Source organism: Pipra filicauda, unplaced genomic scaffold, assembly GCF_003945595.2.
Source record: "Pipra filicauda isolate LSUMZ 115617 unplaced genomic scaffold, ASM394559v2 scaffold75_size2874737_pilon, whole genome shotgun sequence".
Lineage (NCBI taxonomy): Eukaryota > Metazoa > Chordata > Aves > Passeriformes > Pipridae > Pipra > Pipra filicauda.
In genome coordinates this window covers 323,672-338,612 of record NW_024104931.1, presented here as the reverse complement: position 1 = coordinate 338,612, position 14,941 = coordinate 323,672, and the positions used below count along the sequence as shown (strand labels likewise).

Sequence of the window (14,941 nt, the reverse complement as noted above, 5' to 3'; positions counted from 1 at the left end):
CATCCCCAGCATGAACATTCCCTCCCTTGGAGCTTGTATTGCTTAGTGGCTCAGTGATTTGGGACCTTCCCTGGTGTCCTCTAGGTTCATCTGTAGGATGTGAAAGGAGAAAAATGGAATGCCAAGCAGCTAAAATATGACAAATGCAAAGGAAGTTGCTAAGTAGAAAAGTAGGACAGGCTTTTTTTTTTTTTTTTTTGGTCATACCCAGGTCTCTACAGGGCAGATTGGTGAGAAGGAATATACAAGAAATTTGTATTGGAACTCTCTATATGCTAAGTGTAGAACAAATGAAAAAAAAAAAAAGGACAACATTTTTATCCAGCTGGTCATAAGTCTTTTATAGTGTTGCACATCTACCACGGAACATTGGAGAAACCCCAACAATGGACCTAGAAAGGTTAACAGTCCCTTTTTGAACCTGGCAACATGGAGCTCCTTTACCTAAAAATGGAAAAGTCAGGTATTCTGACACCTAAATTTACATACTTCAGCAGGTTTGCTGAATCAGACCTACACCTTGAGATCTGCACATTATTACTGTATTTGTGAAAATAGCTCCGAATAGCTCTGACTTCAGTTTCCTACGGATATCCAAACTTAGTGTCAAGTCTTTACATGGGGGTAAAATAAATAGCTCATCTTAGCTACTCAGTTAAATCTACATCTGAAATTTTCAAGTTATTCTGGGCACTGCTCATTGTGTAGCTTAGTCTCAACACCCATTTTTCAAGGCTTAAATGCTGATGAATGCTGCTCTGATCTCTAGTTCTTTGTTCCTCTAGTAACTTCAATAATAAATCATATTTATATCAAATATTCTTTACTTTTGGGTGCAAATCCTATACTTCCATATGCTATACAAGCATAACTTCTAATCACCTTTGAACCAAAGTCAAAGATTCATAGAGTTTATTGCAGCTGGCTTCCAAAGGACAAAGTTGAAAGCTTTATAGCAGATAGAGGGAGACTTCAGTTAATTTTCATTCTGCAGAACTGAAGTAATGGACATGAGTACTATTGCATATGTGCAGACAAACAATGATAATGAAAAAGAGATATTTCCAACAGCTTTCATTAGGATGAAACTATTAACTTATTTGCAATGACACCTTAGTAACTGTAACTACTGAGTAGAAAGGCAGACGTCTCTTGTGGCTAAAATTCCTATGGCTCTTATACTAAAATTCACAGAAGGGTCAACTCAGAATTAATGGTGTAATTTAAATAATCTGAGTAGTATGGCACACTGGATGGCTCTTTGAAGACATGGCTTTGTATAAGTAAGGGAGATGTTGCATTTCCTACACCACTCAGTGTCTGCTTTATTAATAAAGATCCCAAACCAAATCATAAGTTGGTAAAAGTTCTCCTAATATCTGTTTTATAATAAGTACTGCATAGTTTATAATATACAGCTTTGGCTACACTTTTATGATAGCACCAAAGGGCTATTCTATACAGAATATAGAGTTTCACAGTGTAGAATATTGCACTAATATATGGAAGAATATAGTCCACGGCAAAAGCACTTTAACAATATAGTTCTCTTGACTTAGGACGTTTGGCTGAAAATATGGATCAACTTTTACACTGGATCAAGTGTCACGCCAAAAAGATTTTTTTAAACAAGTATCTTTTAAAAAGTAAGTCAAAGGAAGAAAAGTAACACTAATTCATGCTTCCAGTTGGACAAATTTTAACAGGTAACAGTCATTCATCATCCAGACTTAAACCAACTTTTTTACCCATGATAACAAATAGCAAGATTCCCTATTACAAAACCAGTTACAAACATAACTCACAGTGCATTTCTAGAAAATCATGGAACCTGTGACTTTTATAATTTTGCATCTTCAGAACACATTTCCAAGCTTTCAATGCCTCATATTTTGCCATATAATAGAATACTGTCACCTAATAACAACTGCTGGAATAAGAGGAGAAAAAAAGAAGTCTGAAAGAGTGAAACACAGGTCTCTGTATATTACTCATACACCACTGTTGCAGCATTTGATCCCGTCATAAATACACATAGTCTCAGAGAAGTACTTCTTTGATCAGGGAAACTAATTTTAAAGATCTTGGGCATAAATAAAACAAGTGTTTGCTCTGTTATACCTCAGTAATTGCTAAAAAATCAGCAGCTGAGCCCGAACGTTAAAATTGTAACTGGGACCTAACCACAAGACTATTACTTTCATGAGAAATAAAAGATGCTCTAGATATCTATTTGCAAATTTACTGGTTTTGGAAATTAACTTTGCTGGAGGGGGGTGTTCAGTTTACTAATACTTACTTTCTCCAGGAAAATTTATGTTCAGGTTTCCTTTGAATAAAATATAAAGAAGTTTCAAGCACAAAGACATTGCCTGAAATAAAGGTGCAGGAATCTGAAGATGTATACCTTTTACGTAAAGTCATGTTTCGGCTTATAGTTAATGAACAATCTGTATAAAATCTATGCTGACAAGGACTCCAAGTGGAGCACTGTGGAAAAAACACATTCTTGGAGACTTCCACTTTATCTGTGCATCAGGACTGAAGAAAAACATAGTAAGTAATGATATAGAGTCAGTGCACAGTATACAGGCTCTAAAAAAATGAACCAACTGGCTTTTGAAATTATACTTAAAGCTAGAAGGGACTATCTGATGGAAGCACTCCACAAGACAGGCATAGAGCATACATGGTATGTTCTCTACTCACATAAAGCATCTCTACTCCTTTCTTAGAAAAGGGGAAAAATATTGTTCCTTTTTCCACTTTAGTGAAATGAGAACAAGGTGTTCTTCCTTTGATCTCAACTCACCACTAGGGGGGAAATAAAAAAAAAAATTAATCATTTCCTACCCCATGCTATCTGCACCAAATGCTCAGAAAATACAACCTATTCCATCACATTTAGTCTTGAAGTTGTCAGCTATTTCTGTGGTCTCTCCTATCCACAGCTCTGAAATTGTTTCAGGATGAGAGGAGGGGACCTTGAGGGAAAATGTAACAGTTAGTAAAAATACTGCTGCTTTATTGTGCTAGTAGTATACTACTATCTCATACTATTTCTGATTGGAATATTGGCTGGAATACCTAGCTCTTAGATAACTTCATTATTACAAAGTTATCACACACTGATGTTTACATTGCACTGAGCTGCTTAGATTTAGCAAGGCTAACAATTATTGGCACAGTTGAACCATGGCAGTAAGATTCTTCTAACAAACGTAAAACTATCAAATACATCACCAAGTTTGTACTCGGCAACAAAACTCCTGTATTTTCACCATCAGAAATACATTGCTGCCTGAATGTAATATAACCTGAAACAATTTAATCAATCCAATCCCTAATTCACCTACCAGGACCCACCGCATTGTTTTTATAAGTGCTGTTAATAATGGTGCTCTGAAACAGTGGCCAGTTTTGTATAATGACAACATTATTAGTATCAGTCATTAAGACTTGTAGAGTAAATACACTACAGCAGTGAATCTCATAAGCTCAAAATAAGAAACCTCAAAAATACTCAGTTAGGTAAAAAATATCATTGACAAAACTAAAATGGCTTCCAAAGGCAATCTGAAATGTGAAGTAAGTTGAAACTTGCAAACTAATAACATCTAAGTATAAGACTTTGGTTTTTTTGGTAAAATGCTGGGTTTAATATGTTCAGTAAGGCATTTGAACTTTAGTTTGTCCTTCAGAAAAGACAGCACATTAAACGATGACATTCTTCTGAAGGAAAGGAAATGTGGTTGGAAACTACTGACAAGAACTAAAAACCACTCTTGTAGAGAAGCGGAGGCAGATAGGATATGGACTGAAGAATCTGAATAAAGTATTGAATTAATTGAAAAAGAGGAAGCCTGAGGAGTTTTCCCACTGTGCCTAATTTGCTGAAAGGACACTCCATCCCCTGCTAGACACATTTCTTTAAGTCAGGACATTCAGCACTTCAGAACACATAAATCTGTCACTACTCTTGAGTTCAGATGAAAAATCCAAAACCTGACATACTCCAAACTAGAACTTTGCAAAAGTCTGCTCTATGTTGCAGAAACATGGGGCGTATATGGCATTTTGTACACTAAAATAAGCTTACATGTCCTTTCCATACTGAAATCTTTCTAGGACTTCTTAGTCTGTGATTTGGCATATCAGATAACAGAATTCTCTCCTGTCAAAACAACACAGATTATAGCGTGTTTCATACTCAGTTAATAGACAATTCATTAAAGCCTTTAAGAATAATTTTGAATATGGAGCATGTAAGGTACAGTCACCTGTAATTACAATTCATGCTTTAAATGCAGAAAGACCAAGGTAATACACCTGTTAAAAGAAAATATCACAAGCATCAGGAGAGTGGTCTACAAAGCAACATTTATTTGCACATGTACAGAACAACGCAACAGATGTTATTGTTTTCAATACAAAATTATATAAAACCAGTATTCACCTTCAGAGATAACACCATACCACTTTAAGTTTTATTAAATACATTCAGAAAGCATTCTTGCACGCACAAAACATTAGTATTAGGTAGTCCCAGGTAACTCCAACACTGCAATGTAATTATTCCTAGTGGTATGAAGGGATCAAAGATTAGTCTGCAACTAAAATAAAAAGAACCCTGGTTGAGGAGCAAGCTGAAGTCTTTCCTCCACTGGCCACCAAGCAAGGATCATCACTGAACAGACTAACTGTCTCCAGAATACAGATGTAAATACTACCAAAGTACCTGCAGAAGGCAGATAAGAGTGGTTTTCCGGACTGACTTGAGATATCTTGGCCAGTGTTAACATTCCCATTTAATCACTGCTTGCCTATGGACAGGAAGGTTTTATAAGACTGGAAGATAGTATCGACTAAGCGCTCGCGATTACAGAAGAAAGCAAAAAGTATAGATCCAAATCAATTACTTTTCCTTCCTGACCAGCACTGAAGAGATTATTTGCCATACTAGGTCTTACAATTCCCATTCTTGCAAGGAATAGAGGGGAAAGGCAAAACTTTTACATTTCCTGCAATACTGCCTCCCTAAATATGATCTAAAACGGGGAATTTAATTGTCAACAGGACATCAAACAATTTATTTAAAATGCACATTTATTTCTACAAAAAAAAGTATATGATACAGAAGAAATGCTCACACCTACGTAAAAGGTTTACCTATTAAAATATACAGAAGATCTTAATGAGTACAGGATATTTAAAAAAAAAGATGCAAAGGAGTGTTAATCTTTTATTTTTACATTTTCAGGAAGTTCACATAATTTTGGTAAGTAACCTTTTACAAAATTATGTAAAAAGTACAAGAATGCCTGGTAAACAGTCTGCATTTTTCCAAAAGATTTTTTACAGCATGCAATTCTTAAGGCAGCCTTCTCTTCCTCCTTACAAGGAATCCTTTCACTCAAATAATCTTCTGCTGCAAAGATTAGGCTAAGGAAGCTTGGTCTCTTCTGTTAACGCCTTTTGTCTTTCCTGTCTGATTTACGGTCTCTTTCACTCCGTGAAGTTCTCTTGCCTGACCGACTACTTTCTGATATTGACCTTTTTCTGTCAGACCTTGAACTTTTATCCTTTGAGCTTTTGGTATCTCTACTCCCACCTTTTGAGGACTTGTGACTTCTATCTACTCCTGAAGCATCCCTTCGCTTCCTGTCCGTGCTCCTTCTGCGTTTTCTATCTCTGTTATGCCCTCTTCCTCGGCTTCGACTTCTACTTTCACTACTACTAGAGCTACTGCTGCTACTATCCCTGCTAGTACTTCCACTTGTAGTGCTGCTGCTGGTGGAACTACTCCGACTGGTACTGCTGCCAGTGCTGGAACTACTTGCACTAGTAGTACTGCTTGAAGTACTACTGCTACTACTGCTGCTGCTGCGGCTATGACTCTTACCAGTTTTGTTTCCTGCCCTACCCCTGCTTCTACTCCTGGTCTTACTCTTACTTTCTACACTCATTGTTTGATTCTGCTCTGCCTGTGCTTCAACCACCTTTACAGACACCACAGCATTTTCATCCTTGTCTGCCTGGGGCTCTATATCCTGAGTGGACTGAGACAACTGAGGTGACTGTGGTAGTGGCTCAGAGTGCAGCTGAGACAGAGCCTCAGCCACAGGTTCTGTCTGAGCTTCAGGAGCTTTCTCCTGCATTTCTTCAAGTTCAGCTTTATTTTCTGTTTTGATACCTTTCTCCTTCTTGGGAGAAGGAACATTACACACTTTTTCTGGCTGAGCATCACACTCTGTCTCTGGTTCTCCTTCTTTGCCATTTTCATTTTCTACAGGTTCTACACTATCTGCCTCATTCATTTCAGCCACATCCTGCTCATTATCCACTGGCTGAATGTTTTCACTTTCCACTTTTATAACTGTGACCGCCTCATGCTGACCATCCTGTTGCTTGTCATTCTCCCTCACTTCAGTAGTCTCCTCTACTTTAAACTCCACATCATGTTTCTGTTCATCCTCTTCCTGTTCTTTCTCTGCATCACTATGCCCTGACCCTGAACCTATTTTTCCCTTTTCCTCCCCTGCTTCCTCCATTTCTACGTCATTGTGCTGATTACCTGTCTCCATCTCTTCCACCTGCTGAGCCACCTTACCCTCTTCCTGCTCCTTGTTCTGTTCTTCCTTCTTTTCTTCATTCTGCACCTCCTGCTGTTCTTTTTCCTTCACAGATTGTCTTCTGGGCCTGGCCTCCATTTTGTTAATCTGCTCTGCAAATTCATTTCGCCTGCTTTCAAAGAGTGCTAGGGAATAAACGCATAAATAATAGTTAAGATAATCTGCAGACACTGAAGTCTATTTTCCTTTTAACTATGAGCTAATAAGTTGTCAAATTGTTCAACTTATAAATACTGCATCCGTATTCCTTCTGAAGTAGCAAGCCATTAGTTCATGATGAAAAAGATTGCTAGTTACCTTACAAAAACAAAGCAAAGGAGACAGTAAACTCAGTGGAGTATCAGAACGTAAAGCCCTAAATCTAAATTAACAGAAAGAGCTTCTGACTTCATTAAAATCAATCCAACCAACAGCATATCAAAATACCATCTTATTTTCCTGGTATTTATTAATAAGGTTATACTTCCTAAGGTAAACAAAAGACAGTAAGAATCAGCGAAAAGCTGTTTAGGTATTAAGAAAGCTTAATTACTGTAGGCTTTTCAGGTGAGCTAGCTTCTCTTATTCCCCAACCCCACGCAATGAAGAAAAGCTCCTAAGAAAAAAACCAACAAACCAATATATTCTTAGTTTAATAAAAAAAGAACAGTAGGACTACCATCAACTGGAGTATTTTAAATTGTTTTCCAAAAGAAAAATATAGGCATCCTGTGAAACAGAAATGAACACACATTGAGATAAAAAAAAAAAAAAAAATCATAAAGTTCCAGTGTTGTGCTTAGGAAAACACTTCTCAAATGCTCTGTAAACACTTGCGTTTCCTTGGTTTTCAAACCACAGAATCTGCCTTTTCAAAGACTAAGTTACTGCACTGGCATACATCTTGGTACTAAAGCTAATATAAAGGACTATGTTTTAAACACATACCTCTGAGACTGTGCATACACATCTTTTCACTTCTTGGAACAGAATCAAATCACACCCAATAAAAAAATAAGTCACTGAAAGAGTAATGTTCACTTATGATGAACACCCGTGTAAAAACATACAGTTTGTCCTAAGCATGAAATTCATGTATTTAAACAGAGACTTACATTTGTTCGGCAAACAAAGGGAGGTAAGAACGAAGGCCTTTGTATCACAAAGACCACTTACCATTCATCTTTTTCTGTGACTCTTCCATCAACTTCTGCGTAGCAGGACACATTCTGCCAGGTATGTAGAATAAATGGGGTTTTGTCTTTGTTCTTATGTATTTAATTATTTTAGCATTATGTTCATTCCATTCTTCTTGCTGAGAAATGAAAGTAAATCATCCTGAGATACACAAGAATAGTTTAAACAAGCGAAAGATCAAGAACAAAACTAAAACTCACCAACTGAGCAAGCTCAACCTTTTGCTCAAGTAATCGCAGCTCTGTCTGTTTAGCACGTCTTTCTTCAAACAGTTCTCGCCTCTCATTTTCAACTTGCTTTCTTTCTTCCTCAGCCTGCACTTCAAGTTTTTGTTCAATTTCTTGTCGTCTCTTTTGCTAAGATAAATAAAGAAATATGTGAATTTTTTCCTACATCAAGAAAGCGTTCTAGTTTGGTCCACTTGAAAATTTTGAATTATTTACACCATTAAAGACATTCCTAAAAACACATGAAGAAATATCGCCTAAATTGGAGGTAACAGAAGAAAAGAGCACCATTGCTTGCTGGTGCCTAATTTTTTATTGGTTTAACAATAAAATTATGGGGTCCTGTGAATTTCTGTCTGCTTTTCTATCATACCACTTGGATTTGAATTTTCAGTATAAGCTGAGATTATCTCAGTTGGGTAGAGCCTGGTGTTAATATTGCCAAGACTGTGGGTTCAATCCCTGTAAGGGTCATTCATTGAAGAGCTGGACTAGATGATCCTTGTGGGTCCCTTCCAGCTCAGAATATTCTGTGGGGTTTTTTCCCCTCAATGGCAGAAAAATAAAAGAAATGTATTTCAGGTATCAGGGAAGCCAGGTAGATTTCCCACTTATGAGAGAAAAAAATCAACTCCCCCCAAAACAAATGAAGGACTGCAGACTGGTGTTTGTGACCAACAAAACAAATTAGTTTGTAAATACTTCCAGTATATTCACTGCTAATTAGACATATTACTATAATCAAGGAATGCCCTGTTCTCATGCCCTAGACTGCCATATGCTCAGATTGTACAATAATTGTCTAAAAAACCCCCAGAATTTAGTGCCTAAACAACAAAATAGCTTTATCATAAAACTCCTCAGGCCTCTACTTTGATTTATAGCAAGTTTATACGTAAGAAGAGAAAAATGTCTATACGAATTCTCAGAAAAATTTTGCAAAGGGCAGTAACTCCTCAAGGTCTCTTTGTGCAAACACCTACTACTATAAAATAGATAAGGACTCCATGTTTCTGGACCTAATCAACAGTTTCTTCTAAAGCAAGCAGGCAAAAGTGAACTTTAGTCTTACGTGCCGCATGACAAGTTAGCTAAATGACCCAAATACTGAATCTGAAAGTAATCAATACCAGCAGTGCAAGTCAGCCATGCTAACACTACACAGAAAAGATTCTAAATTCAAAGACTTTCTATCTGCTTCCACTAAACTGCTGAAAGGAGAACTTTCAAACACTATTTTTAATCTAAAGATTATTAGTATTAACTGAATAACGCATTTGGGGCAACAGTAAACAAATACCATATCCTTCATAATTTAAAAAGGCATACTAGGAATAAAGTTACCACCATCTTATATACAAGTTTTTTGAGGTAATCATTAAGCTATGCAAAGCCTTTACTTCAGTGCAATCACATAATCATTTATGAAAAAAAGAGATTCTTGTTATCCACACTGAAAAGGGGAAGGCATTTTTAGACAAACAGACAGCATAATACAACCCCAGATTTCTGTACACGTGGTTATAATTTAAACATCTGGAACACACCAGGGTAGGCACTGCTTCAACAATACCACGTCATCATTATTTCCAGAAGTAGTCTATGACCTTTTAAATAGTTACCTGATTAAATTCCATTTACTTTGAAATGATCCTCCATAACATGAACAAGAAAAAAGATAAATCTATTTTGTGTTTTACATGTTTTAAAAATGTACATTAATTAAAAAAAATCCACCAAACTCTGCCTTTTCACTTCTGCAAAGGTCATAAATAGTGTTACAAAGTCATAGTTAGAGCCCCTATCCTGCCTCCTACCCCCATTCCCTGACCTAAGCCAAACAAAAACCTACATGCACTCTCACCAATTTGCTGCACCTGCAAGGGACCTTTCATTCCTATTTGAAGTAGCTTAACCACACAATTTTGCTTTATTATTTACAATCTGATAGAACTTAAAATGAGATACCCTCTCAGTAGCAATAGCAACTGAGGATTCCTGTTTAAATTTTTGAAGAGTGCCCATCAACAAGCCAAATATACGTCGATTCCTGAAAAACAAACAACAAAAAGGTATTTGAGATTCAGTTCAAGTACTAAGATTTTTATTTGCATAAACAATCAGAGAAACTTTCCACCTCGAAGATATTTATTTTTAAAGACTTAGTATTACTCAAGGCCATTAGCAATAGAAGACATGTTAACTGTGCCAACAGTCAAGGATACAAGTTACAGTGACATATCATTTTGCTTAAGTGTAAGACACAGATCTTATCCATAACTTGGCACTGGGAAAATTGGAAGCCTGCACGTTTTTCATCTAGAAATAATGACACTAAGGAAATATTATAAAAAAATCCTAAAGAAGAGAGTACTGAAGAAAAAAAGATTCAAGTAAATACAGTGGGAGCTATCAATAAGGCAGCAAACTGGAAGGTCACTGCACTTTCTGAAAAACATAAACTCCCCTGTCCACAACCTGCTTACAGGATTAAGGAGAAATGGAGCCACAGGGGAGTGAAAGCTTATCTATCACAGTTGCCTAACAATGAGACACTGCACTGTGGGATGAAGCCAGTGCTCTCATCCAATTAGGTGTTGTTTTGAGAAAAACAAGTCAAATTCTTCAACAAATTCCCTTCTTCAGAACAAGAACTGGATTCTTGACTTTCAGCTTTTCTCTCCTTCCATTTAATCCCAAATTAAATCTGTACAACAAGAGGTAGAGCCTCTTATTTGCCTTGACCTTCTTCCTGATTAAGAGAGAAAGGAAATGCTACTGTCTTCACTAAGCACCACTCTACTATGGTGGCTCAAACCTGACGTGGAAAGGTAAAGGTACTTGGATATTAAATAGTAGAAACATGAACAAATAAAGAATTGAAAGCCAAAGATCACTCAAAGTGCATTTGTATATGAATGACATCCCAGAAGACGCTGTGCAAAATCAAGAGTTTAGTGGATGCTGTCCTCTTAAAGAACTTCTTTCCACCACAAGTCATACAGAAACCAATACTGGTTTTCTCATCTACCCTAAGACTACTGAAGTGAAAAATAGTAAAACTACAATTCTGAGGGTACAAACTTTTAGTGCCTGAAGCTCTAGGAAGTTCACTAAGAATTTTGAAAATCTTCCTGTGAGGAAAGCAGTTAGAAAGTGGTAACGGAAGCGAGAGCAGACCATTAGTGGTGTGATAACTAAAAGAAGCGAGCAAAGTGCCAGTTTTTTGTACCAGTTGATTTGTGGGCCTTATCAGAGAAGCCTTCTATAGATCCTTATTCCAGTTTTCATTCTTCTATTTATTTGAGGTATGGATTATTGCACCAGTGACTTGCCGTCTGAAGCAGATTGAGTCTAAGGAGTTTGGATACAGTTGGAAATTTGTTTTTCCAACAACTCTTACAAACAGAACTGCATTTCAGTGAGAATTTTAATAAGCTACCTGAGACAAATAAAATATAGGAAAAAGTAGATACATATATAGGAGAAATCTAAAAAGCAGCAGGCAAAAAGGAAGGTCAGATTGAACACACAATACTAAGTCTGAAAGTAAGAAGAGAAAAAAACCCACATGATGGAACTACTGTGTTTTAGAAAAAAGCTGGGGGGGAGAAGAACGTACACCAAAAGCCTCCCTCAACCAACACAATAAATGATGAACCAAGACAGCTGTAACAGTCCAAAAAGCTAATGGACCAATGAAGCTAAATATATTTCTGTTTTATTCAAAGGCAATGTTACAACAGCATTAGCAAACCTGTTCCTGTAGGGGGCCTGAGAAGTAGAATTCCTTGTCAGTTACCTGAACCGAACAATGTGCGTGTTACTGCTGCGTTTTCAGAGAGTATTCCTTAAAATAAGGAATTTGACACCATTATGGTAACTCTTCAACACAATCTTTGATACATTACAGCCTGTGTGTTATACTTTTTAAATGTAAACCTACTTCCTATGCTAGCACTCAAAAGTATCATGTTAGTGTTTAGAGACTTCTGCATACCTTTGTTTTCCTTTCTCATCCATATTTTGATCTTGTATAAGGTCTCGACGTGTTCGCTCTTTGGAGGTAGCAACAACAGAAGATGGCAACGCTGGCTACAATAAAGAAAAGCAAACCACTTTGTTCATCACGTTGCAGGTAAGTTTCTTCCTGCACAGCTCCTCTTACCATATATTACCTTTTTAATATCATCATCCTCTGCGTCGCTTTCTTGGCGTGATTCTCTTCTTGTCCGACGTTCTCCACCCAGCCTGAGGAGGAAAAAGTGTTAGTGGCCATTAGAGAACAATGTCATTTAGGAGAGCATCTCTTCTAACAGGAGAAAAATACAAGTCAGAAGAACCAACACTTCCAGGAAAAATCTCCTCACTCTTCCAACAACCAGTACATAACCATTTTACAGACAAATTCTACTATCGGTGAAAATCACTGAGACAAAATAGTTCAAATTTTAACACAACTTGCACAGTAAAGCAAAACACAAGACTCCACAACACCACCATATTTGAGATGGTAGAATACATTTGGAATTTATTTCTTGTTTTAAATGTTAGCACTTTCCTTTTTGCTGACCCTCTAAAATGGCTACTGGTATAAAGGGATCACTAGACAGATTGAAATGCATTGAGGTAGAAAGGTTGGTATGATTTCTCAAATGGGAAATGCTATTTAAGTTACCTAGCCAAATACCTAAAAAACGAGTGAAGAGGAGCAGAAGGATTAGCATCTGAGAACATGAATGAACTAAGGTTTTAACAAAAAACAACCTAAAAAAAATAATTTAAATAAAATAAAAATTAAAATAAATAATTTAAATAGAAGTTATTTGGCTTTATGGCACAAAGCCAAATTTCATCTTTGTGGTACAGCACTTTCCTGTTTCCCAGTGTTCACTTTCCATTAACTCAAAAATTCCAAAGCAAGCCTTGCTTTAGCCAAGAACTACCACTGCACATTAAGTGCCCGCAGCACTTAAGCTCACTGTTATCAGTCACATCTGATAGATTTGCATCCAGATGTGAAAACTCAAAATTTGAGTCCATTGTCAGACTGCCTGCATTCAATTTATTGAAGAGATTTCAATTATAATTCAAGTTATGTTTACTGTAAACAAACATGGCTACTAAGCAGAACTAATACAGCAACTTGTACATCCAGTAAAACAGAAAATTCCGCGTGTCCTTGTATTGCTATATCATTATATTAGTGCTACCATCTTTATATTGCTCTAAGGTATGAAAAAGATTTCATCATTTTGCTATTATGCAAATTAATTCCAACAAGTCTTGAATACATAATCTCCAAAGAAGACAGTGAAAGTCATCAGTTATTAACAGTTATTGATTTACAAATTCTCATTCTGAAAAACAAGTTCTCTGCATCAGTTTTTGCACCCACCTACTGGATGCACCTTCAAGATCCCTCTGTTTGGCTGGGGGTCCTCCTCCACTATCAGAGAATCCACGCCTAAAAAGAAAACATTTGTGATCTCAGAACAGGTTAGGTTAACCCTAGAGCCACCTTAAGGCTGCATAATTCAACTGTATTTTGGCTTTGTGGTCATGATGTAAACAAAAGTTTTGCTCAGTTATATCACTGTTTACTATTGCTACTGCAATAAAGTGTTCAAACATACTGCTTGTGGACCAAGCTGTTCCAACATACTGCTTGTGAACCTTGAATTTCTGCACTTAACTGAGTAACTACAGTCAAACAAGGACCCCATTATGCTCAAATGATCGTATTTGCAATCGTATTCAAAATGTACTAAGCCTAAACCAGTGGCTTAATACTGAACTTCAATGAAAAATCTCATACATGCTCCATTAAGAATTGTTGACCAAAAATTGTTCTTTTCATTCTGCTTGGTGGAGTGGGGAGAGAAAAGGAGAAATAAGAAAGAAAAAGCCACAATGAAAGACTAGTGATTTTATCTAAATGTATTTTAAAATTCCTGCCCACTTCAACTCTTCCCATTCCTCCTGGAGCACCTACCAGTTTCTTAATTACCAAGAGATTGATCCTGACAGATTTCAAAGAGACAACGTCCCAGACACAACACAACTCCTCCCTTGAAATGTGATGTTCCCCCCCCCCTTACATTTAACAGCTGAAAGGGTTGGAGAAGGCCACCAGTTTAAACTTGTTGTAACTCAAAACGAAAAGGCACTTTAAATTTAAACATCGAGGTCCTGTCGGGCAGCTCTGGTGCTCACTGAAACAGCAGTACAGAGAGGAGCGGGGGCAACCGAGAAACACGCAACACCAAAGCGAAAGGGCAGCACCGCCAGGGAATGGGTGGGGGGAACCCGACCCCCCGTTCTGCGCCTCCTTACCTTAGCAATAAGCTCCCGCGTCCTCTACCTCCACCGGGGCCTGTGAGGGCTAACAACCTGTTCTGGGGGGGCCTGCAAGAGACGGCGGCCGCTGTTAGTGATGCCCGCCCGGCCCGACGTGTCCGCGGCCGTGCCCTCTCGCCGCGGGCAGAGCTGCCGCCACGCCCAGTCCACAGAGGGCGCGGGGTCCGCGGGCAGCTCCGCGCCGCCCGCGCCTCGGGCCCGCCGCGCACCCCCCGCCCGGCCCTTCTTCCCTCCGCGGGCCACCGGTGCGCCCGGCGCTTCTCGCCTCACCTCACATCATTGGGGTCCCGGCCCGTGAGCTTGCGAATATTCTCGTCCACGTGCTTGAGGCTCTCCTTGGCTTTCTCCAGCTGCTCCTGCAGCGCGCGCACCGCCACCGCCATCCCGCCCGCCGCGCGGCCTGGCCGGGCCCCGCGCGAGGCACCGCTGGGAAAGGAAGGGAGGGGAACGGGCCCCGCCCACTCCGCGGCCGCGGGCCAGGCCGGCACAGCCAATCGCGACTCGGTGGCGCCCTCTGAGCACCAATCATCGGGCACGAGCGGAAAG

General features: G+C 38.5%; 1 protein-coding gene across 1 annotated transcript; it reads right to left on the bottom strand.

Annotated features, from left to right (window-relative positions):
* Nucleotides 1-4,362: 4,362 nt before the first annotated feature.
* Nucleotides 4,363-14,824, bottom strand: PNN (pinin, desmosome associated protein). The gene is made up of 9 exons (XM_027720228.2): nt 14,666-14,824; nt 14,372-14,443; nt 13,434-13,502; nt 12,214-12,286; nt 12,036-12,130; nt 10,004-10,085; nt 8,009-8,164; nt 7,788-7,926; nt 4,363-6,757 (listed from the first exon to the last, which is right to left on the bottom strand). Exons 1-9 carry the CDS (start codon nt 14,776-14,778, stop codon nt 5,466-5,468), a joined length of 2,091 nt encoding a protein of 696 aa, XP_027576029.1. The 5' UTR covers nt 14,779-14,824; the 3' UTR covers nt 4,363-5,465.
* Between the last annotated feature and the right edge of the window lie 117 nt (nt 14,825-14,941).

Coding starts and splice junctions, on each gene's coding strand:
- PNN (XM_027720228.2), bottom strand. CDS start 14,778: ATGGCGGTGGCGGTGCGCGCGCTGCAGGAGCAGCTGGAGAAAGCCAAG. Junction 10,086..12,035: donor GATGAGAAAGGAAAACAAAG/GTATGCAGAAGT, acceptor TTTGTTTTTCAG/GAATCGACGTATATTTGGCT. Junction 8,165..10,003: donor TTGCTATTGCTACTGAGAGG/GTATCTCATTTT, acceptor TATTTATCTTAG/CAAAAGAGACGACAAGAAAT.